General features: G+C 37.7%; 1 protein-coding gene across 1 annotated transcript in view; it reads left to right on the forward strand.

Moving 5' to 3' along the window:
• ITGAV (integrin subunit alpha V) overlaps positions 1-23,296 on the forward strand; it is a gene marked incomplete at its 5' end in the record, with an annotated part of 43,488 nt that overhangs the window by 4,481 nt on the left and 15,711 nt on the right. Inside the window, 14 exons of the mRNA XM_010713363.3 lie at positions 10,168-10,259; positions 10,750-10,864; positions 12,219-12,280; positions 13,902-13,947; positions 15,007-15,132; positions 16,993-17,037; positions 17,234-17,277; positions 17,364-17,420; positions 17,942-17,994; positions 18,424-18,626; positions 20,690-20,881; positions 20,998-21,043; positions 21,634-21,735; positions 23,048-23,106. Of these exons, the coding sequence (XP_010711665.1) occupies positions 10,168-10,259; positions 10,750-10,864; positions 12,219-12,280; positions 13,902-13,947; positions 15,007-15,132; positions 16,993-17,037; positions 17,234-17,277; positions 17,364-17,420; positions 17,942-17,994; positions 18,424-18,626; positions 20,690-20,881; positions 20,998-21,043; positions 21,634-21,735; positions 23,048-23,106 (1,242 nt within the window). The remainder of the gene's footprint in view (positions 1-10,167; positions 10,260-10,749; positions 10,865-12,218; positions 12,281-13,901; positions 13,948-15,006; positions 15,133-16,992; positions 17,038-17,233; positions 17,278-17,363; positions 17,421-17,941; positions 17,995-18,423; positions 18,627-20,689; positions 20,882-20,997; positions 21,044-21,633; positions 21,736-23,047; positions 23,107-23,296) is intronic.

Raw genomic sequence — 23,296 nt, forward strand, 5'->3', positions numbered from 1 at the left:
TATAAGAATAATTTGTGTCTGATGTCTCTAGGTAATATTCTCTAGTAATATAATAGCTGAAGTGCATCTCATAGGGAATGAGTCTCTTGGTTAGGTTCCAGATGAGTCTTCAAATGAGAACTGCTGTGGACTCACCCATATACCAGGCACAATAAATAGATACAAAGGCCTTTCTGCTTTGCTTGATGTCTGTGCTTAAGATATGTGCTACTGAGCAAACAAGCAGCATTTTGCATTTAATCTACTATTTAGGTAATGGACAAGTTAATCGTTTGAGTTTTAGCAGTAGAACAAGCAGGTCATAGTGGCTTAAGAGGATTCATGAGAGGCATGTTTTAACTCATTCCAGCTTGATCGCAGTGAAGTGGGAAATAATGCATTTGTCGATTATTCTCTGGGTGAAAAGGGCGATTGTATTTCAGTGTAATAAAATAATCAATGCTCTGAAACAAAATAAATTGTCTTTTTCTTTGTCTGTAACACAATGGTTGATTCCCGACATTAGAATGACCAAATCTTATGCCAGCACAGTGCGTTCCCTCACTCCTGCTTGCCTCTAACTCACAGTGTAGCACTGGGAGTCAGGGGAGGCTTATGATGCTCCTCACAAGGAAGAAGCAGCTGATGATAATGTGACCATTAACGTACAGTGCTAATGGGAAGGGGGTTTTATAGATAGCTAAATGCAGTCTCTGCAAAAATTCAAGCTCATCCATCATTCCTTCAATATTTGTGTGTTGTGGTTTGTAATTGTAGAGGCATAGCTTAGCTCTGGAAACACAAAGCAGATCTATTTTAGATTATTTAGCTGTTTTGTTAATAGGGAAAGTAGCACGCCTTCTGTATAATTCATTAGCTGGGTTTCTTCAGAGTTCTCTAATTGCTTACAGCTAGTGAGAAACATGTCCTTTGAAAATAATGCGGGCATTCGTATATATGGCTTTCTCTGCATCTCTGTCTTCCTTTCTGTGGCTGCCAAGGTCTGCACAAGGACTGGCATGATCAGAACTGCCCGCTGTAAGGCATGGCCCTGCTCGTGCCTCCTGGCCCCTGTGCCAGATGGCACAGCCAGCAGGCCTGGGCCAGGCCGAGTCACTGCGTTGCACACACAGCATGAGAGAAGAGGCCATGTCCCTGTGCTAGCAGTGCAGAACAGCAATGAGCAAGTCATATTCCGAGTGAGGTTTTCTATGCCCACTGACCTTTTAGTTGTATCACAAGTAGGGAATGGTAGAGGTAAAGCAAGGGAGGCCCTTCTTTTTTCCCCCCTCGTTTTCCTGTCCTTGTGAATTTGTACCTTATTTTTATTTGTGCTTTATTAATGTTCACCTTAAGCTGTGATTCCTTTTTTCTTCTGCATCTATACAAAGGCCACACTGAGCTCAGTTGCATATCAGTGCCCGAATAGAAATGGGCTTTATTTTCTGTCACTTGCTTTTGGCTTAAATATTATTACAGCTGTTGCATTTGTCCCATGGTATGTAGCTGTAGCAAGAAGGTAGTGCCTCTTTGATATTGATCTCTAAAGGATTTTTTCAAGTGCTTACTTTCTGCTAGCCGTGCTGGTCACTCACCCTCAGCTCCTCTGGGGAAGAGCAGTAAGTAATTAAGCTGATGCTTAGTCAGCTAAGTACCTACTTCTGCAGTCTTGCTAGTTTTCCTCCTTTCTGTGCATAACCACCCTTTTAGGGGAGATAGCTGGGTGCCTCACAAGAGGATTCCATTCATGGGACTCTTCTATCTCTCATGCTGAAAACGAGTGACTATACATACATTCATACATATGTGTATGTTTTCACCTGAACATGTAACATAAAATTCCTTGTTAAAATATATATCACTATTTTTAAGCTGCTGGCCAGAAAAGGTGGCTCTTTTGCTGTTTTATACAGGATGTTTTCTCCCTTAAAGCAGCGGCAGAGTTGTGAAGGGGAAGGAGAATCTCCCTTTGCCTAGGTGTCCGAGGACTCCCTGCATGGTGGGAGAATGTTCTACACGTGTGCCTGTGCGCATGCGTTTCTGTGTGCGCATTACACTAATTGCTTTTGACATTCTGGTATACATGGTGGCTTTGGAAGGCAAAATGTTTATATCACACATTAACACTTCCCAAATGTTAAGATGCTTCACTGTGGGGCTTCTGAGAGTTACAGCACTGACATCAGTTGGCTTTGATTTAACGTCGTTGTGACTATGTGAAAATTGTATAACAAATGCGTGGTAGAGCATGCCCCCAGATTTGAGGTACATATGGCTGTGCTTCATGTGTTTCCGTGTATACAGCCAGAATGTTAGAATACATTTTTTTTCCTCTTTAGAAGGGCAGTATCATTGGACAAACATTTCAGGCAGGTTTTTTACACTTAGAAGTATAATTAAAGAGAAACCAACCACTCAGGCAAGCTTCCCCACATGCACGATTTTGTTCATCTGATGCAAAATTGAAATATGAATCAGTGCCTGTGCCTCTAACAGGTTATCCTGCTGCTAGAAATAGACCTTGCTAAAAAGTGTTGAATATGAACTGAACTTTTCTGCCTCGTTCCAGTTTTTCTTGCTGATTCAGTAGCTAAACATGCCACTGTCACATAACTGAAGTTCCTTGTCATTGTGTTCTTCTGTATATTGACTTCTTTCTGCCTTTACCACAGCTTCACCACAAATTCAATTGAACTATTACGTAAAATAATTGTTTTGTTTTCTTTTTTCTTCCTTCTGTCTCTGTCAACTTTCAGAGTTTCCATGTGTAGGAGGGTTTATTTTTTCAGAATGAGCAGCTGGTAGAAACTTAGATTAAGGTAGTATATCATTCAAAGTTGCCCCAGTTTTGTCTAACAAATGATATCAGATCATTTTCTTTGCTAGGTGTTATATATTTCACACTCACATTTCACATTTGTTATTTGGTTGGTTTGTTTTTTTTAAATTATTTCTTTTAATGTGTATTTTATTCCTATTTAGCTGAGGCACTCTTAGTATGATTCATTTAATTTTGCAGGATCTGTGAGCCCTAGTGCTAGTTCTCTACAGAACTGACTGGAGAGGTGGTTCCTCTCTTTGAAATTTGGCTTTGTCTTTTTACTTAGCAGCTCTTCCCAGGAAAATGCATGTTCCTGGTGGGTCCACTGTAAAAGGAATGCACTTAATATAGCAGTCCTTTTTTCTATTACTGACCAGCTCTGCGAAGTCCAAAACCTCCTTGTTTTAAAGATGCACCTCTCTGCTTTCCCACAGTCTTGGTTGGGGCTTTGGCCAAGCTGGTCTGCTGGGAGGTGCCTGTGCTCATGGTAGGGGGTTGGAACTGGGGTCTTTAGGGTCCCCTTCCACCCACAGCATTCTGTGATTATTTGTCAAAGGATTTTATAGAGTGGGTGCATTCTGAATTTTCGTTCTGACAAAAAAAAAATTCTTCAGAGACCCATGTAACCAGCTGGAATTAATGGAACTGTACACGTGTGAACAATATGTAGGAAATTAATGTAAACCAAATGAGTTCCTATGTACTTGTTATCCAAAAGGAAACAGTCTTCTTCATAACTTTATTTTACTTACCATCTTGGAGCCCTAGCTCTGTATCAGTCAAGAATATTGGGAACTGATTTGGTAGAAGTAGCACTTCTTCATACTCCTATGTCTTTTAATAAAATACTAACTAAATAGTTTTGTGACGATGTTAAGTTTATAATCAGAGCTTTAAGTGGGTGATGTACTGGCTCCAGAACAGGGTGCTTGAAAGTGCAGCTCGTTACGGCAGCATAAGCAGAAGGTGCAGTGATGAGACTGTTTCAAGAGCTTCAGTGTAGAATAATCTGATGAAAAGCAGAATGCAGACAGTTCTATAAACTGTTACAAAGGAAAATATGCTCATCAAGCAACTTTGAACCTCTATGCTAATGAGTTGCAGATTTCTTGAACAGATTTTGTTTTTAGCACAGACAGCGCTGGCTGCTCAGATAATGCATTGTTGTGCTCTTCTGATATGCTTGGCATAACAGATTGATGCAACGCTAAGTTTTCATTCCTTCTTTTGGTGGAAAGCTTTTCCTATTGTTGTATTAAATCTCAAGATGCGAGATTAGGGAGTCTTACAGAAATGACTGAATGCTTAAAACAAGGATCATCTCCAGTGATGAAGTCCTGTTCAGCTCTGTGTGGTGTGCTCTTACTGCTTTGGAGAAATAACTTCAAGTAGCCTTTGCCCGCACACAGTTTTGCCACTTTGACAGTTGTTTTGTTCTTCCTCTCCACACCTTTCCATGTTTTTGACGCACCACAGTTGTTTCAAATGAATGACTTCTTCCTAATTATTTTTGGATGAAAATCTCTGAAGACTGGTTATTTTGATCAATGCTAAAAAATGGGGGGGGAAAGATTTTGAAAAAGAAAATACTAATAAAAACTCCCCTGATTCTTCCTTATGTTCCCAACTTGTGGGTTTTTTTTTTCATTCTGTTTCTTTCCATTCCCAAGTGGGTGATTGTAGACAATAGGAGTCTTTGTGCAGAAGCTTAAACCACCAGTTTGGCATAGCTGTATCTATCTGTGACCTATTTAGTTTGAAATGGGGATTTTAACTGCCTTGTGCAGCTTTATTCTGTAGCATTGCACAGTGTAAGATCTGCTGATGTAGGGAATTTATGACTTGCGTGGGTGACATGAGCTTGTATTTTGAGGTTTTGTGATCTGCACAAATGAGTCAGTTATTCATAACAACTTCTTTTCCACCTGTGGAATGAGTGGGAAAGAATAAAGAACTAGGGGATAGTTAAGTATTCTGTGGAAATAGCATGCCTTTGCAAATGCTTTTCATTTGTAGGAGACTGGCTTATTGGGATTAAGGTGCACTTTGTGCAGGGATTTCACTATTGATTTAGTCAAGAGCAAACCAATAAATCTTGAGAAGACTATTCATTCATTTGTAGTAGAATGGACTGATTTTATATCACCGCATCTATGATTACATCAGTCTCATTGAAGTTCAGTTGTTATCCTTATCATGTGCTGGGATGACTCAAGTCAGCCTTGGGCTTTGGGTGCCTGTATGAATACAAAAGAGGGAGGTAGAATGTGTAAAACCTCCTCCATGTGTTGTTACAGCTGAGGGTGGAAAAATGCTCATGCTTTCATGATTAGGTAGGCTCCTGAATGAATGCTGTTGGCTCTTTGTTTGGGTAGCTGGATCCCACCTGTATGACAAGCTATAAAAAAAAGGCTCTTAGTTATAGTAGGCAAAGGAAAACATCCAGTTGTTCCAGCTCCGCCCAGAGAGAGAAACAGGATTCATAGCTCAGGAGAGGGAAGGGGAGTAGTGGGAATCTGTGTGTTCCTCTGTATCCTGAGCCAGTATCAAAGCACTGTTGCTAAACCCTGGTGAGTCATCAGCTGCCTCACGGCACCGGGACTTTCAGGTGAAGGTAAACTTGGACTTGCTCCTTCTTGCCTGTAACTGAGGTTGAAATCTCTGAGGTTTTACATGTCAGATAGCTAGCTTTCTGCTGTGTCAAATTCTGGCTTATGATAATAGTACCCTGGTATATTTTATAAGGTTGTTTTTCTTTTGGCCAGCTGTATTATATTTCTTTTTACTTAAAGCTGGCAACATCGTTTACTTTGGCTTTGTTACAAAGAAGCTTATTTTGACAGAAATATGGTGAATTGGGTGGCTATTTAAGATGTACAACTTCGTAAGTGTTTATAGCATGCTGATACTGAGCCAGGCTTCTTCAGTTCACTGCCCCTTGTCTCATGGTTGTCTCAGTTCAGTCTGGCACTCCAGAGCAAGGGTAAATGGATGAGTGCAGTTGTGTCATTACCATACAAAAACCAGACAGGTTACAAGTTAGAGAAAGCTCCTGTCACTTTATAGTAATTTCTCTATGTTTATAACCAATAGCTTATGCATTGGGAAATAGAAGGCAGCAGCTACCCAAAGCTGATAGCCAAAAGCAAATCAGCATTGGAAAAGCTTTTGATCTTTTTATTTTTATTTGGAAGATGACTTAGACTATTATTTCTAGTTAGCATTCCTTCACATTGGTTTCCGCAAATTTTAATTCTATGTATTGAAGTTCACAATTTTGAATCTTATGTAATCTAGTAAAGTGATGATGCTCCTCTGGTCCAGGAGCACCAATGTGTGGAAATTTTCCTGACCTTGAACACCCCATCACTGCCATCTCTCCCCCCAAGGAGGGAATTTTATGTGACAAAGCACTGTTGGCTTGCCATGGCAGCCTTTTTTCCACAATGAAAAAGACATGTCAAATCATCATATGATGTCTACTACAATGGGAAGGAGCAAAGGGAAAAACCACAGCATAAGTTGTCTTCTCAAATACAATCCTACAGTCAAATGACACAATCTTGGAATTAATGACCCATCATGGAGGAGTCCCTGAAACGGCTGTGTTTTAATCTGAAAAATAGCATTTGTTGAAGAACTCTGAAGTAAAAACAAAAAAGAAAGTCAGAATCAAATTTGTAGTAGTTGGCATATTTGCTTGAATGCCTGTTTATAGTGTACAGCACTGGTGCAAAGGCACTAATAAGACATTCTTCAGACACTACAGAGGAAATGAGAAATAGAAGCAAAACATCAGTGGCTATGACAACTGCCACAGCAGTAGAGGCAACTATGTTACGTCAGAACACTGGCTTGGATTTATAAATCCCTGTATGTCTAAATCTTATCTGTATTAGTTTGTTTTGTTTAAAGCAGCTCCTGTTTTTAACAGAGGGTGAGGTTTTTTTTCTCTCCTCTCTTCCCTCTCCTTTCTCTCTTCCCCACTTAAAACTTTTGCAATGATAAAACAATAACAAAATCAGACCCTAGACTTCTACTAAAACACAAACATCAAAGTCAGTCTCAATGTCAATTAGCTTCAGAGTAAAGCTAATGTACCTTATTTAACTTTGGTTTGCTCCAATGAAGGCTCACGTGTTCTTTATGTTTGTTTTCCCCAGTCGAGAACAGAAACCCAAATGGCTTCTTATTTAAAGCAAGGGGGTTTTTGATGGCAAGGTGTTTTCCGGATTTCCTCATGAAAATAGTATTTCTTTGGGAAAACTAAAGCTGGGAGAAAGAATCATAACCTACTTCTCTGTGGTTTCTCTTCCTATGGGGAATTTTGAAGGGAGGAGGGTGGACAAATAAAAGTAAATTTTCTTCCTTAAGGAGAGTTAAGAGTAGGCCCGTATTTTAACATTTACAATTTATGTGAAATGTGTATGCTTCCAAAATATTTTTTGCTTGATTTATATTTTTGTGTTCTAGCGAACTTTGCCCCAGCCCAACAGCAGGCCCCCCTTTGGAAAGAATGCCTTCACCTAGTGAAGCACTGAATACAGGATAAACTCACTCTGAGGCATTTTATCCTTGAAGCAGATGTTTTATATTATGTGCACGGGCACTGATATTAGCTAAGGTGTCTAATGGAGCAGTTTTTACTTTAAGTGCTGTGGTATTTTTTTTTTTTTAACTATATGTAATTTCCAGTTTTCTCTGGAAGTTCTTTTCTTTTTTTTTTTTCTTAGCTTTCAGAGATCACAATACTGGCTTCTGATGTCATGACACTTGAAACATAATTAACTTGGGGTGGTGCCAGCTTCTGACTGTAAGCCTTGTTGCTTACCTTTTAGTTTTATTTTGATGACAGTTTTCTACTATTATCCTTAATGCAAATACCATAGAAAAAAATGTCTTCCCGGAAAGCCTGAAGAGGAAGAATTGTTTATTGCTGCCATCCTGGATGTTCCTTCTTCCTTGGTGTGGGCAGCCCTGGAGCTTCTGCAGCTCAGGAATACAGTGGGAAAAGGCAGAGAGCTGTTGTTCTGGCAGCAGGTGCTGGATGAACAATTGCTTCCCCTCTTTCCAGCGCAATCACCATAGTCTGTGGATGGATGGCACCACTAAGCAATAATCTGTCTTTTTTTATCACCTCGTTCTGTCTCAGCTGATGCATTCAACTGAAACTTGAGGGAAATAATTTCCTTTACGTCTACAATAAAATCAGGTTGCTGATAATTCTCTATGGCTGCTTACCTACTATTCTGACAAGATCATTAGTTCTACTTATTGTCTAGTGCTTGAAGCTTACACTGGAAGTCTCTATATCCTCCACATTTTTATAAGACTTAGGATAGGTTTCTGCTTTACAGTATAAAACTGTTATACTACTTTCCATTGTGGTCATAAATAGGTAGTGCTGCATAAATATCCAAGAGCAGACAAAGACATAAAACTCAATACAGTAAGTGTTCCCAACAAGATTTATATTCTTTAAAGCATACTGCTTTGTTTGGCAAGTGAAACTGAGAAGTGGCTTTGTATTTGAGAGTAGCTAGACAAACAGAGGGTAGAAGCCAAATCTGTCTTTAGGCTGCGTAACCTTGGGTGTGGTGTTAGAATGAGAATAAACCGAGTTTAAACCCATAAAGCTGCCAGAGAGGATTTAGATCCCAGTCCTGGCCCTGTATCCCTGCCTTCTTCCCAGGAGATCAGCACTGCCTCCCTTCCCTTGGAGTTAGCAGGGTTGGGCCCTGATCTACCTGTTTTGTTTTTTTTCTATAGGGTTCCTTCTGTATATGTGACTGGAAGGGAGTAGGGCCATGACAAAGGTTGGCAGCAGGAACGTGTGGGTAGCATCACATGGAAACTTCTACTCCTTCTGGGGGCAGCTGCATCCTTTAGCGAAACTGTCCATATTTTTTCATGAGTTAAAGGCAAGGAAAGGGTAAGATACAGCAAAACAGGGACTTTCTACGTGTGCTCAAGTTATCTCATATTTGAAAATAATTTGTGCAGTCTTCAGGTTGTTTTTGTTTGTTTTTTTTTTTGTGAGGAGGTGACATGCAGACCTTCAAACTACGTTTCTGTTTGAGCATTGTGTGACAGTATACAGTGTACATATATTTGTGCAGATATGCTTAATCATTAGGCCTCCCTGTCTAGAGCACCTTTTCAGTAAGAAAGTGAAGGAGGGGAGGACAGAAGGAAGTGTTTTCTCCTTTTCTCTTCCTTTTCTCATTACCTTTGAAATTAGGAAAAAAAGAAAATGCAACACAATAGTTCTCTGTGATGTTACGTGCTTGGCCTTGACTTCTGCATAGTTCTGATATTAGAACAAAATGAGAGTAGTCCAGATCTTTGCTTGTTTAGGCTGACTGAAGATAAGAACTGCTTTTACTGTACTTTTCATGGGATTTTCCTAATGGAAGTGACACAGTCTCTTGAGATAAAGCATGCCTTCTGAGGTGTCTGACTTGGAAGGAAGTTGTGATTCAAGTGGTCACAGGTCTCGAGCACTAGAACTGCTGATTCATAACAAGGTTGGGTTTGGGGTTCCCCTCCAGTCTGTGGAAGTGATGTAGGGCTGGTGAACTCTTGGACTCTTTGGCTTTAGGCACTGCAAACCAGCAATTTAGGCAACATTTTAAAAAATAATAATTCAGAGTGTTACATTCATTTTCTCAAGAGGCTGGCAAAGTTTCTACTTTTCCATTGAAAGCACATAAGAAATATGAAACATTTTAAAGACTTTTTTTATATTCCTAACAGCACAAAATGCCACTCATGAAGTTGCATCTACCAAACTTCATCACTGAGCAGTGCAAACTGAAATTATTCCTCTGTATGAGCAAATTCATTACCATTTTTATTACTGTCTGCCCTCACAACTTGTAAGAATGCTGATTGCTGGCTTTGTATGCTGCAGTCACATTCAGAATAGAAAAGTTAACACTCAATAGAATAGTAGATGAATTGTCTGTCCTGACTCCGGCCAATGGCAAGACTCACATAACTTTATCAGGATAATATTTCTTCTAGAAGTATGTTCTTAACTTAGCTTTGGCACTGATTCTTGACCAGTGCTGTAATCTGACTTGAAAATGAAATATCTGAAGTATGAGGTATTTACTGTGTTCCTCTCAAAGATGCTGTAACTTTTGCGTGCTTACAACGCTAAAAATAGCTGTATTTTGCCTGGAATGTAAAAATAAATATCAGTAAATCACTTTTAAAGCTTATTTCGCTAAAAGGATGATGTCTTCCAGTGTTACTGTTTTCTGCTTATTTCTGGGTGTGGTAAAAACCGATGACTTAACATATTAAATTTTTACTGTAACAGTTCACCATGAAATTATGCTTCTTTCGCATTTTCTTTGTAGGCAACAGAGATTTTGCTCCTGATGATCCACTGGAATTTAAGTCTCATCAGTGGTTCGGAGCATCTGTGAGATCCAAAAATGATAAAATTCTGGTAAGTTTTTGTTGCTTTTCAGATGCTTGAGTGCTACTGTATTGTAGTAGAAAAGATATGGAAAGATCTGAATGACTCAGAATTTAAGTAAAATTTCATTAATCAGCTTGATTTGTCTTTTTCAGAATTAGCTTTTTCAAGTGTTCGTAGACAAAGGTTGTAGTAATTTTCTCTGACTTTGAGAAAAGGAGTGGAATTGATTTTCTGAAGTTAAAAAGTGTTTAAAATTCTTAAAGAACTCCTTACAAATGCTGCTTGAAGAAAATATCATTTCTAAATTTTTTGCTTTAAGTCAGCTATTTCTAAAAATATAAATACTTCAGCCCAAATGAAATCTCCAATAAGCTGTGGTGCATCTGTTAAAGTGTCTTTGGCTTCTAATCTGTAAAAAAAAGAAAAAAAAATTGCAATTCCATGGTATTAGTCCTTTTAGTCTGCACCTCCCAGCATTTTGAAAAAGAGTTAGTTTTCTCACTGCTGTCTTCCTTAGGCTTGTGCCCCATTGTATCACTGGAGAACTGAAACAAAACAAGAGCGAGAGCCTGTGGGAACTTGTTACCTGCTTGCTGGATCTAAATCTGTGGAATATGCACCCTGCAGGTCAAGTAAGTAATTTGTTGTGCTTGCGTTAGGAATTTTTCCAGTTACGTTGTGTTTATATCTGAAGCAAGAGGTTTCACAGATATTTCCCCCTTATAGCAATTTGAAATAAACTAAGCTAGATCCAGTCATCTGGATTCTCTTCCAACTAATGGTCAGGGTCCAGACCTTATTTTCTTGACTGTAGGTCAGAGGAAAATCTTTGATCCAAATATAATTGGAACCAGAAGATGCCAGACTTTTTATTGACCACTTCACTACCAATGGCTCTCACATTGAAACTAAGCCCTCTTTTTTCCTCTCAAGATGTGGCTGTTCTTCTGTAGCCAGTGCAGTAATTGTGATAATATTTTTACTTTATGCTCTTCACAGCTGTCTGAGTGGCATAACATTAGAATAACATATCTGGCATTTGACGACCAACTCGAGACATTTCTGAAGCCTAATTATTCATGTAGCTTAAAGAAAAAGCTCATTTGCACAAGATCGTGCAGAGGAAGCTTCTGATTTCCATGAATGTGTATATACATGATGACACAGTTTTAATTACATTCATTGTTCAATGCTGAGTCTTACTCTCCAAATGCTTTGCATCCTTACCATGTAGTTGAGTTGGTATACAGTTGAGAAGCTTATAACCCTATTTTTCTTTATTTTTTGTTTCCTACTATGCAAGTCTAAAGGTTGAACCCTTGCATAAAGTTTTGTTGTTGTTTTTATTATTTTTTTTCCAAGTCATTGGTGAACAGCAGGATTGAAATGCATTGTGGTCCAACAGAAAAAGAGGTTAATTAAGAATGTATGACCTTGAGTTAATCACACTTGTAGATGAGTGTCTCTGCATTTCTGTTCTGGAGCTATACAGTCATAAGATAAGTAGTCATAAGCCAGCTGGATAAGTCTCAGTATGGGGATATTTTCAGCCAGATATGCAATTTTTCTTTAAAGGCAATACTTCAAATATCCTATCATTATTTACATTTACGTTTTATTTTTTTTCCATAAGAAAAGCAAACCTTATTCTGTATTCTCTTGAATAAAACAAGGTTTTTTTCTTGATAATTTAAGATTAAATCCAGAAGGAATATGGGGTTGCTGTTTAGTTTGACTGAAATAGGCTGGAATGTATGCTAAGGTTAAAATATGTGTTAGGCCAGCCCTGAAGATATTACGGCTTTTGATGGTGAGTTGTTTGCAAAGAGAAAACACTAACTGAGGAGAAAAAAGTTTACAAATTTCAAGGTCAGGAGTGCAAAGTTACCTAGAAAGATGCGTTGGGAAGTATCCACAAAACAACTTGATTTACTAGTGATTATATTTATCTTTGATTTTTTTTTTCCTTTTATATCTATTCTTTAGCTATTATTGATGCAGATGGGCAAGGATTTTGTCAAGGTGGATTTAGTATTGACTTTACAAAGGTATGTGATTGTTACTTAGTTCCTGTTACTCAGCAGATGGTTCCAATTTTAACAACCACCCTGACGCAGACCACATACAAGCAGAGACATTATGAAACTACGTGTAAACCACCATTCCTGGTGGGGCGGGGGAGAGAAAGCAAACAATAAACTCCTTGTAAACTAAGAACAATCCCTTCAAACCATTCCAGTAGTGCAAACATGTTTCCCCCTACACCTTCGTAACAGCTCGCCACTTCTAGGAGTCATGTCAAAAATAAATAATCCAGTTTTCCAGCCTCATGCTATAAAGCCCTGCTGCAGCTAGTACTCAGGTAAAATGTCTTCAGACACTTTTTCTTCTGGAAGGACTAGTGCATGGCTAATGTTACTTGTTGAGGAAAACTAACATACTGCTGAAGGGAACTTGTAGACACCGTTCTTGTGAATGGAGCTTTGTTTTTCTCAGTGACTAGGAGAAATAGACTTTCTTTTTTGCCCTCTTTATTATATTTTTTTCTACAGTATATTCTCTTTCCTTTTAATATACCTGTATTTTTAATTCACAATGACTTTTTAAGTCTGCTCACAGTAAAACTGTGCCTGAATCTCAGAACTGACTTCAGTTCTTTTATCATCATTTTTTTTTATCAGTTAAATTGTTTAGCATTATCTGGGCGTGATAAGAGACCCATTTGTGATGTGACAAACTTTTGGGTTTTTCAAACCTTATATTGCACAACACCCCTTTGTTCTTTGCTTGAAGACACCCTTGTTTCTGCTCCACAGACTGCCTAAATATTGGCCCAGAAGTGTTTCAGTTATTTTGCCTGTACCCTTCAGGACTACTGTGCAGACTCTAGCTCCTGTTAAAACAAATGCTGGGCTCCAGTCCATCTCCCTAGCTGAGTTGGCAAGACTGGTGTCTCCAAATCTCTGACCTATTTTGTTCTGAGAGGTGAATGTGGGAGTTTCTAGATGAAAAATGAGGATAAGTGGCTTAGTTATGCAGCAAAGCCAATGGCCTGATTGAATAAAGTACTTATGGAGCAAATTCCCAGCACTGGGATAGCTAATGTGGTTCAAGTTGCTTAAAATGGTTTGTGGATTGCATTTCTACCAAGGAATATGGAGTAGGGGAATTACATCACAGCTTCTCTGAATTAAACTTTTCTAACAAGAAGTTGTAGAAAGAAGAGGGGCAGAAGATGAGTCTAGTTTTGTGTACTGGTCAAAAATCATATTATTGGTTTTAGCAATCTTTATATTCTCCCCTAAATATATTTCTTTTGCCTTACCTGGATATAAAGTTCTACTAAAACAAAAAGCTAAACTACGCTGATAATTTTAGATGGATGAAATAGAGAAGCAAGTCACTGAAGTGATATTGTGGTTTATCTTAGTGTTCTACAACGTATACATTTTTAATTAGGATTAATCAATCATTACTTCAAAAAATGTCAAGGGTGGAGGGGGGTTCAGTGAAGCTACAACTTATTTACATGTGGTTTATTTACATGCTGTTTATTTGCATGTGGTTATTTGATTCCCATGAATACAGGACGTGTTCTCTTGGTCTCTAGAAATAATTAATTTGCAGATTATCTCCCCTCTCTCCCCCTTATTATTCTTTTCCCCCAAGGGAGACAGAGTCCTGCTTGGAGGACCTGGCAGTTTTTACTGGCAAGGTAAGATACACTGTTTGAACAGGATAACTTCTTTAATTTTCTTTTCATCTTTTCATTCATATTTTGTAAATGCGGGCTTCAGTGAGTACTTGTTTGCAGGATCACACAGTGTTTACCTACAGCCCTCAGTTCGGAAGATGGTTGTTACAACCAGGACAGAATGGCTAACATCTGTTGCCTTCATTTTTACCAAATTTACCAAAATATTTAAAAGATTTTATGTATAATGACAGACAACGTGTAGACTTTGCATCACTAGAGACTTCTTTCTAGTTCTATGTTCAAAACTCCAAACAAAATGAAATGAGTGAAATTCAGCTGCAGACAGAATACAACATACATCATGTACCTATATTCATCTTATTGCTTTCTGGCAAAGCTTCGAATTCATCTGTTAAAACTATTTATTTTCTTCTGTTACTACCAAAGAAAAATCTCAGCTCTGAATAAAAGATAGCAATAGCATACTTCTAAAAACTATATTTTTACGCCACGTTCTGAGATGCAGGGAGAGTAGTCGTCCCTATGCTGCATGCACATCTGGAAACGTGAAATCGGTGCTCTCCTGGAAAAAAATGTCTTGCAATACAATCTAATTTTAAACTGAAAGAAAGGAATGTGATGAAGTCACCATCTAGTGGCTAGTGAAATGAGAACAGGAAGAAGGCAGTAAAGCACTAGCTTGTTAATAGCTTGTTTACTGCCATATTAAGCTCTCATTTTATGGAATTGAGAATGGGATGACTCAGTTCTGAAATAGCACAAGCATATGCTTACTTTTACCTAACTGAGCAGTCTCATTTAAGTCCTGCCTTACATATGGGAGTGGCTTCTATTTTCAGTGAATACACGTCATGAGCTTTTGATTAAATATGTGCATAAATCTTTGCTGAAGTAGGATCCAGATTTCAATCTTTATCCATTCCAGTGCTGCTGCTGTCGGCTGTTTTCTGATTAGTATTGTGGAAGAGCTGTTGCTTTTTAAGCAAGTATCTCATAAATCTGTCTTGTTTACTGAATGTGTGCACGTGTGTTTTAAGCTGTTTTCTTTATCGTTAGGCCAGCTCATTTCTGATCGAGTGACAGAGATTGTGGCTAAATATGACTCCAAAGTCTACAGTACAAGATATGATGACCAGTTAGCAACCAGACCTGCTAGTGCTGCTTTTGATGACAGCTACTTGGGTATGTGGTTTGAAAGGGAAGTAAACCTTGTTGTACTTAACAAACAAAACAAACACAAAAGCTCTTGTGCTATTCATATTCTTCCTATTAAAATGTAGACCATGCTATTAATTTAAATTTTGGCAGATAAAAAGAGAGCCAAAAATGCTGTAATTAATGTACAGAAGAAGCTTAGTTAACTTGCTATAATCTTGACTCAAAAACCAGCTGATCACAAAATAAACTGGACTATTTCCATAAATTTTGATGCTCTCTTATTTAAGCGTAACATAACTTATGAGGTATGATACACACCTGACAAGTTACTTACATAGCTATTTATTTTAGAAAAGTAGTTGTTTCTAAATAACATATGAAAATGAAGCAAAAATGGGACAGAATCATGTTTGGAAAGAAAGCTAATGAGAAGATGGCCTTTGACAAGTAAGAAGTTATGATTTAGCTTTACCTATGTCTAACTGGGTTCAGAAAAATAGAAAGGGTGAATGTGGACATATCCCAGGAACTCATTCTAAGATCACCTGATAAGTTTCAAACGCTCAACTTCCTTGAACGTAATTTGTTTTGATAGCAATTTAAGGTATATAGATGAACATTTTCAAGAATAGGACTAACCATATGGAAAACTACAGAATTTAGGATTCGTGCGTTTTCTTGCTCATGAAATTTTAAGCTTGTTTGAGCTTTCAACTAAACGTTGCTTGTGACTGCAGTTGGCATGGGTTTAGTGATGAGGAAGCCCCCATCTTTTCTGATTCTTTCAAAAAAATCCCTATACATATGTTTATATTCCTTATACGTTTGCAGAGAGAAAGTAAAATTTATGTTCTTGTTTCTGCATGCAGAAGTCACTACACGTTTACAATGCAGATAGAAAGGAGGAAGGATATCTAAATGTAGAAAACTTCATTATGCTTCTAATTAAAATCTACATGAATGTATGTAGACTGGTGTGTCATCTCACAATTTCCAGTTGCAAATGGCAAGTTGTTCGTGTCATCTCTAAATAACCTGTTACTAAAGCTCTTAGCTGCAGAGGTGATCAGTATTTAGAAATACCTGTTCTTGTGAGCAACGTCACTAGTACATTTTCTCTGAATGTGGACTGAACTAGCAACTCAGTAGTGTAGTAGGTGAAGAATAAGGAAATAATTCAAACAGAAGCTTTGTGATAACCAGTGATATTTCAAGTCTCTCAAAGTTCTTTGCATTTGAAGTAAAACGACGTAGTCATTTGGCTCAAGTCTTTGGCTAAGGGGCCAAAAGACCCTTGCTCAAAGTTCTATCCTTTATGCTGGTACTATTCTAAGCTGCTCTCAGTTTTTATTGTTTTTTTACACAAAGTAAAGTTTTATTTGCAGAGTCCACAATTAACACTGTTTTACAAACGAATTTCGACAAGATTACTAGCGAATATTTGCTGAGCTGCACAGACATAAAGTTGTAGTTTTGTAAATTCTCTCGGAATTTCTATTTGAAAACATCTATTATTATGATGGAAACTAAGTTGCTGGGGTTTTTTGCTGTTTGTTTTCGAATTAGTGAAAAATCAAACTGAAACATTTTTGTTCTGAACCATCTTGGAGTCTGCCTGAAACACTTCTCATCATAAAAAAACTTGGTATACAAAATTTGTTAAATCCACCCAGTGAATTTGTCTACTCACTTACGTGGAAGCTGATGAGTTAGAGTCTGCTTGTATAGCTGTTCATCACCTAATCTGCTCAGAGGCAAAAAAATTGTTTCATAATATTTCAGCGTGAAGCAAGAGGGTTGTACATCAAGACTTGTGAAAAGTTTAGAGAGGTGAAAGGCTTAAAAAGGTTCCTCAAGTGATTTACTAATTTTTCTCTTAATCAGGTTATTCTGTGGCTGTTGGAGACTTCAGTGGTGACGGCATAGAAGGTAAGATTCTTGTTTTAGTAAAAAGTCAGTAAAAAATGGTAATTCACTGTGCAGGACTTTCAAATAAGTGGTGTAGAACAAATGATAAAGTGCAAGGGGAAATGTATAAAGCCCTAGGAATGAGCTAACCTGTTCAAGAGAAGGCATTCTGCTTTGGAAACTGAATGTTATATGGGTGTCTTGTTTTGTATTTCAGACTTCGTATCAGGAGTCCCAAGAGCAGCAAGAACTCTAGGCATGGTAGGAAATTTGAAGCAGTTAATTTCATAATAAATGAAAAGATTAAAATTGTTGCTTTGCCATAATGTGTTTTTTCTCATGTGCAGGTGTCCATCTATAATGGGAAAAACATGTCTTCCATGTACAACTTCACTGGAGAGCAGGTTTGTTCCCTCAGTGTGGTAGATGACAAGGAGGCTGTTTTTAACGAGAAATGATACGTTAAGAAACTATTTTGTGTACTAGATTATGTAAAATTCCCTGTGCTCTGGAGTTTTTCAAGAAAAGGGTAGATATCTACTTAGGGACGTGGTTTAGTAGGCATGGTGGTGATGGGCTGATGGTTGGATTAGATGATCTTAGTTTTTTCCAACATTAATTTTTCTATTGATTCTCAGACACTTAACGCTACTTAGAAAAACAATCTTATTTGGATAGAGCAAATGCTGCCTACTTCGATAACTGAGAAAGAGTACTGGATCATGAAAGGCAGAACAGGATAAGGCAGTAACTGATAGGTTTACCTTCTAACAGAGTACCGAAGACGAATTAAAAATGAGAAGTTGTTTTTTTTACAGTATATATCATCATCTCCCTAATCTAACTTCTAAAAAGCTTTGCACAAACTTTCTTGTGTGTTTATGTCATTACAACTCAGAAATTCGTTTTGAATTTTGTTTTCCAGATGGCTGCTTATTTTGGCTATTCAGTGGCTGCCACAGATATCAATGGGGACGAGTAAGTGGGCTCCTTCTTTTCCTCCCCCTCCCCCCTTCTACCCAATGTGTTTCTGGAAAGACAAAAAAAAAAAGGATTTAAAAAACAAAACAAAAAATGTTTCTAATATGCTTTTTTGTCTTGTTTAACTTGCTTAACTGTATCTATACAATAGACTTTTTCACTAGACTTCAACATTTTGTCAAGTGCTGATTTGTTTTTTATACTCTTACAAAAATGCGTGTGTGTTCACATGCTTTAAATGTATTAAATGGTTTGTTATGTGGCTTTCTTTGCCATAAATATTTGTCTTTTGTTGCAATTCATTGATAGGAAACTTTCATGTTAACATTGGCTTGAGTGCTGAATTATTCCTCTAATTGGTACTTGAGAGAATGAAACTGGATTTTCATGCTGTTATTAAAAGAAACGTATCCCTCTTTGGTCCAGTTACACAGATTTGTTTATTGGAGCCCCACTTTTTATGGATCGAGGTTCTGATGGGAAACTTCAAGAGGTTGGCCAAGTTTCCATTTGTCTTCAAAGAGCCTCTGGAGGGTTTCAGATTGCAAAGCTGAATGGTTTTGAGATATTTGCAAGATTCGGCAGTGCTATTGCACCCCTGGGTGATCTAGACCAGGATGGCTTTAATGGTAGGACATACTTTTTTCACCAGAATTTTAAGTTTATAGATTAAATCTAGACAACATGAAGTTTGGATTCTGCGAGCAAACATTAAATATTCTAACCATGAGTGAATGTTGGACACTAAGGTCTAGACTCCTTTCGATGCTTGTATGCTACTCCCAAGAATGCTAACAGGAGTTACATGTATGCATCGAGCAGAGACTATACCATTTAAACTACAGCATGGATTATTTTAGTTGTTATGATGGTAGTGTATTTCTTTCTAGGTGACAAGTGCAGTAGATATTTTGCTTAAATATCTTAGTCTCCACTGTAATTTGTTTGGACGTCCTCAATACAATTTACCTGTTTCCATTGCTTAAAGCCAATCTTTGTCTCCAGAAACACAAAGATGACTGGAGAAATTGTTTCCAAGAGTTGGTTAAAAATATTGTAATAGAAAAGACTTTCCTGGGAAAAGTTTAGATTTTAAAATATATATATATTTTTAAATTGAAAAGTATGCTGAAGATGTTTTGTGACAACTACTGCCAACTGTACCAAGAGCTGGGTTTCCTGAGCAAGTATTTGGACAAAACCCTGATGCGACCAAAAGTGTGGAATCCCAAGCCTTTGGCCAGTGCTTCTTGTAACTTTAACTTGGGAATGGACAGCAAACAAACAGACAGTAGTTATATAATTTTGGGTCAGAGGCTTTCAGAATCCTAGGAGAACACATTTCACAAATAAATATTTGTTTTAGCATTTAACTGAGCAATTTACATAATTAACTTAAATATTACTGGATAAAAATCTTATTTTAGGCCAACTATGAGCATGCTAACTTCCGAATCGTTTTGCAATTTGCCACTTCGGTACGACATGTACAGTAGCTCAAAATACTTTATGCCATTTAATATGATAAAGTTAATACTTAAATTTTTTTAGTCACTGGTAGTATATAGAATTAGTGCAAGGATGCAACATCACTGCATCTATTCATGGAGGCATCGGAAAGGTTACAGCTGAGAGCCAAAAACCTGTTCACTTGATTAGGTGATCCAGACAATGCTTTCATTCCATCATATTTCAGTCTGAAATACATATAGGTGAGAAAATCGTAGCAAAAATCTTCCTTGTTGTAAGTGTAATTATTATGCCATTATTAGATCTGCATTATTTATTTATTGTTCTGTCCATTTTGGGAGTGCTAATTAAAATGCTTTTCATCACAGTATGGTTCAAGATCGAAAATGCTACTGTTTGTGTAAAGTTTGTAAATATGAGTTTTAAAATACAAAATGGTAAAGTATTTGTTCTCTTATGAAACATTTTCAAAATTAAGAGAAGAATGGGGAATCGTGTAATTATTCTCTGTATCTTGTTCAGTATTTAAACACTTGAATGTTAAGCAAGACTTAGAACCTGCTGGGGAAACACTTACTTTAGATCACCAGTGCACTTCTAAAGCTGCTTTTAGAGGTATTATTTCCTGTGGAGTCTGATTAGCATTTTACTTACTACTTTTTATTGTTAACTGTTAACTGCTCACAAACATACTAAACTAAAGAGGGAATGTAATTGGCGTAACTGAATATTCCCCGTAAAAGAAATGGCCAAGCCCTGATCACAGCAGATTGGAATTCAATATTTAACATTTGTTTAGGCTGATTTCAGAGTCCTCCACAACTATTAAGATACCACACCCTTTGGAGGAACATAAGCATGTTAATGAAATAGACAAATAGTTCCACTTACTTTTTTGATTTGTCTCCAGCAGTGACTAATTTTGGGTGTTTAATAAACTCAAAACTGTCCCAAATCCATATGATCCATCTCTGAGTTAGTGAAGTGCATAAGTATTTGCAGAACTGTTCCTTTTACTCTCCACACCCAAAGAAAAGTTTGATATGCTCTTACTAAGTTTCTAGGATATCCTAGCATACTATTTTAAAAGTATGTATGAATTATTTAAAGACTCGTTATGTTTTGTTCCTATTGACATAGATCAAAATTACAAGATCAGAAATCACAGATCAGCATCAGCACAAATATCAAAGATGATAAAGATTGTTCTTTTGTTTTACAGATATTGCAGTAGCTGCACCGTACGGTGGAGAGGACAAGCGAGGACTTGTCTATATCTACAATGGAAGAGCAACTGGTTTGAATGCAGTCCCATCTCAAATTCTTGAAGGGCAGTGGGCTGCTCGTACTATGCCACCCAGTTTTGGGTACTCGCTGAAAGGAGCCACAGACGTGGACAAAAATGGATATCCAGGTCCTTGGCTCTACATGTCACTTTAGATTAATAGCAGTCCTGCCTCTAACTAACAGCCTATTTAAAAAAAAAAATTATAATGTGTATTATTTCTCTTTTCTTTACTTTTTTCTTAGACTTGATTGTTGGAGCCTTTGGTGTTGATACAGCTGTTTTGTATAGGTATGTATTACTCTGTGCTTTTACAAAAGTAAATGAAGAAGGAAAGCTCACTGGCATTTGTTAGTTGCAAAACAAAGCAAGATTAGGGAATTCTGAAATTCTCCATTCTGTCTTATAGACTACTGGAGAAAAGAGAGGAGAAAAAGGTTATGCTGCTGTTTTTACTAGAGAGATTTGTAATTTGCAGTTTATTATTTATCCTTCTCAATATATCTGTTGTTACAAGAAAATTCAAAATTGTCTTTAATGCTTTCTGACAGTTTTCTGGATTCTAATACAGAGTTGCTGCTAGCTATTACGCTGTGCAGTCCCAATATTCTCCTCAAGACTTGCTCAATTGGGGGAAAATACCGTATTTGTCTGTGTTGAAAATAGGAAGCACTTTTCCTTAACACAGTTGTCCACGTCACAACTCTGATGGTAGGAAAAGAGTACAAAAAGCTTTCTCATTTTCCTTAATCAACTCCAAGATTATTTGTTTTTCTTGTACTTCCACTAATTATTTTCTAAGTGTGTATTTTGCAGTTTAGTGGGAAGGGCATTGTCTACCACGGTGCTGAATGCTGTTCAAAAGGATGTCTTCTTTATAGGGCCAGACCAGTTATTAGAGTGAATGCTGCCCTGGAAGTTAATCCAACCGTTCTGAACCCGGAAAACAAAGCCTGTTCACTGTCCGATGTAAAAGTTTCATGGTAAGTAGGATATCCCTATTTTCCTTGGAGAAGAAGAAACTTTTCAACTTCTTATTTTCATAAACCTCAAGTTTTGAAAGGATTCACGAAGTCTAAACAGGCAGTTAAAAAAAAAATAAACAACGATGGAATCTCAGATTTTTCTTAAAGAACAGGCAATACAAAATAACTCTTCGACAGCAGTGGAGTGAGAGACACTGCCTTCAGGAGATTCTACTCTGGCTGCTAACATAAATCCTTCCTGCAGAGATTGTGAATTGTATTTGTTGAGTAGAATAAGATCTTTACAGCATGGTAATGGATTACAGGGCTTATGGAAGAAATTTGGGAAATGGTCTGCTGTGTAGACTGGTTTTGGTTCAGCTGTAGTAACTTGTTCCTATATTATTATCCAAACCAACTTTTTCTTTCTAGTGATAACTTCCTTTTAAATTCAAAATGTCAGTTCCCTTAAGATTTTAGGATGAAGAAAGCATCTGATTATTCAGGAATAAACACTATGCTTCACAGGTAACTATTCCTATGTGAAGCAAAACTCACAGAATTTTAGGGGCTGGTAGGAACCTCTGGAGATAATCAAATCCAACCCCTCTGCTAAAGTAGGTTCCCTAGAGTAGGTAGCACAAGAAAGCATCCAGGCAGGTTCTGACTATCTTCAGAGAAGGGAAGCTCTGCAGCCTCTCCTGGGAGCCTGATCCAGTACTCCCATCAGCCCCAAAATAAACAAGTTCTTCTTAAAGTTTGTATGGAACTTCTTGTGTTTCAACTAGTGCCTGTTGCCACTTGTCCTGTCACTGGGCACCACGGAAAAGAGCCTGGGCCCATCCATTTACACTCACTCTGCAGACATTAGTAAGCCTTGATGAGATCTGCCTCACCCTTTTCTTCTCCAGCCTGAACAGCCCCAGGTCTCTAAGCTTTTCCTTTTAAGGGAGATGCTCCAGGCCCTTAATCACCTTTGTGGCCCTCTCCTGGATTCCCTCTAGAAGATCCTTGTCTTTCTTGAACAGAGGAGCAGAGAGCTGGACACAGTACTCTAGATGTGGTCACACCAGGGCAGAATAAAGGGGGAGGATCACCTCCTTCGACTTGCTGACCCTCGTTTTGCACCCCAAAACTTTGCAATGCTTTCTTTGCTGTCTGTTTTATTAATAGGTTGCAATTTTTTTTCCACTAGTAGAAATCAGGGCTTGGGATTGAGTTAGTCTCGCAACAGAAGACCTTTGAACTGAGAAAAACAGTAAGGAGTATTAGAAGAAAATGAAATGGGGGAAAAAGTGTGAAGTTAATCCTTTCTTTTCTTCCAAAACAGCTTCAAAGTAAAATTCTGCTTGAAAGCAGATGGCAAAGGAAAGCTCCCTAATTCGCTCAGTAAGTTTTATTACTTTTTTTGTACTGTCTTTATTTATCCTGTTCACAGACACAAGTACTAGTAGCTCTCTTTCATTCCTGAAACAAATGATAACCACTTAAAACACAATTTTGCCAGTTCAGTAACTACAAATCTACAAAATCTTCTTCAGTAGGGTTTGGTGTTGTTTTTTTCTTTTTTTTCTTTTTT

Source organism: Meleagris gallopavo, chromosome 7 (genome assembly GCF_000146605.3).
Source record: "Meleagris gallopavo isolate NT-WF06-2002-E0010 breed Aviagen turkey brand Nicholas breeding stock chromosome 7, Turkey_5.1, whole genome shotgun sequence".
NCBI lineage: Eukaryota > Metazoa > Chordata > Aves > Galliformes > Phasianidae > Meleagris > Meleagris gallopavo.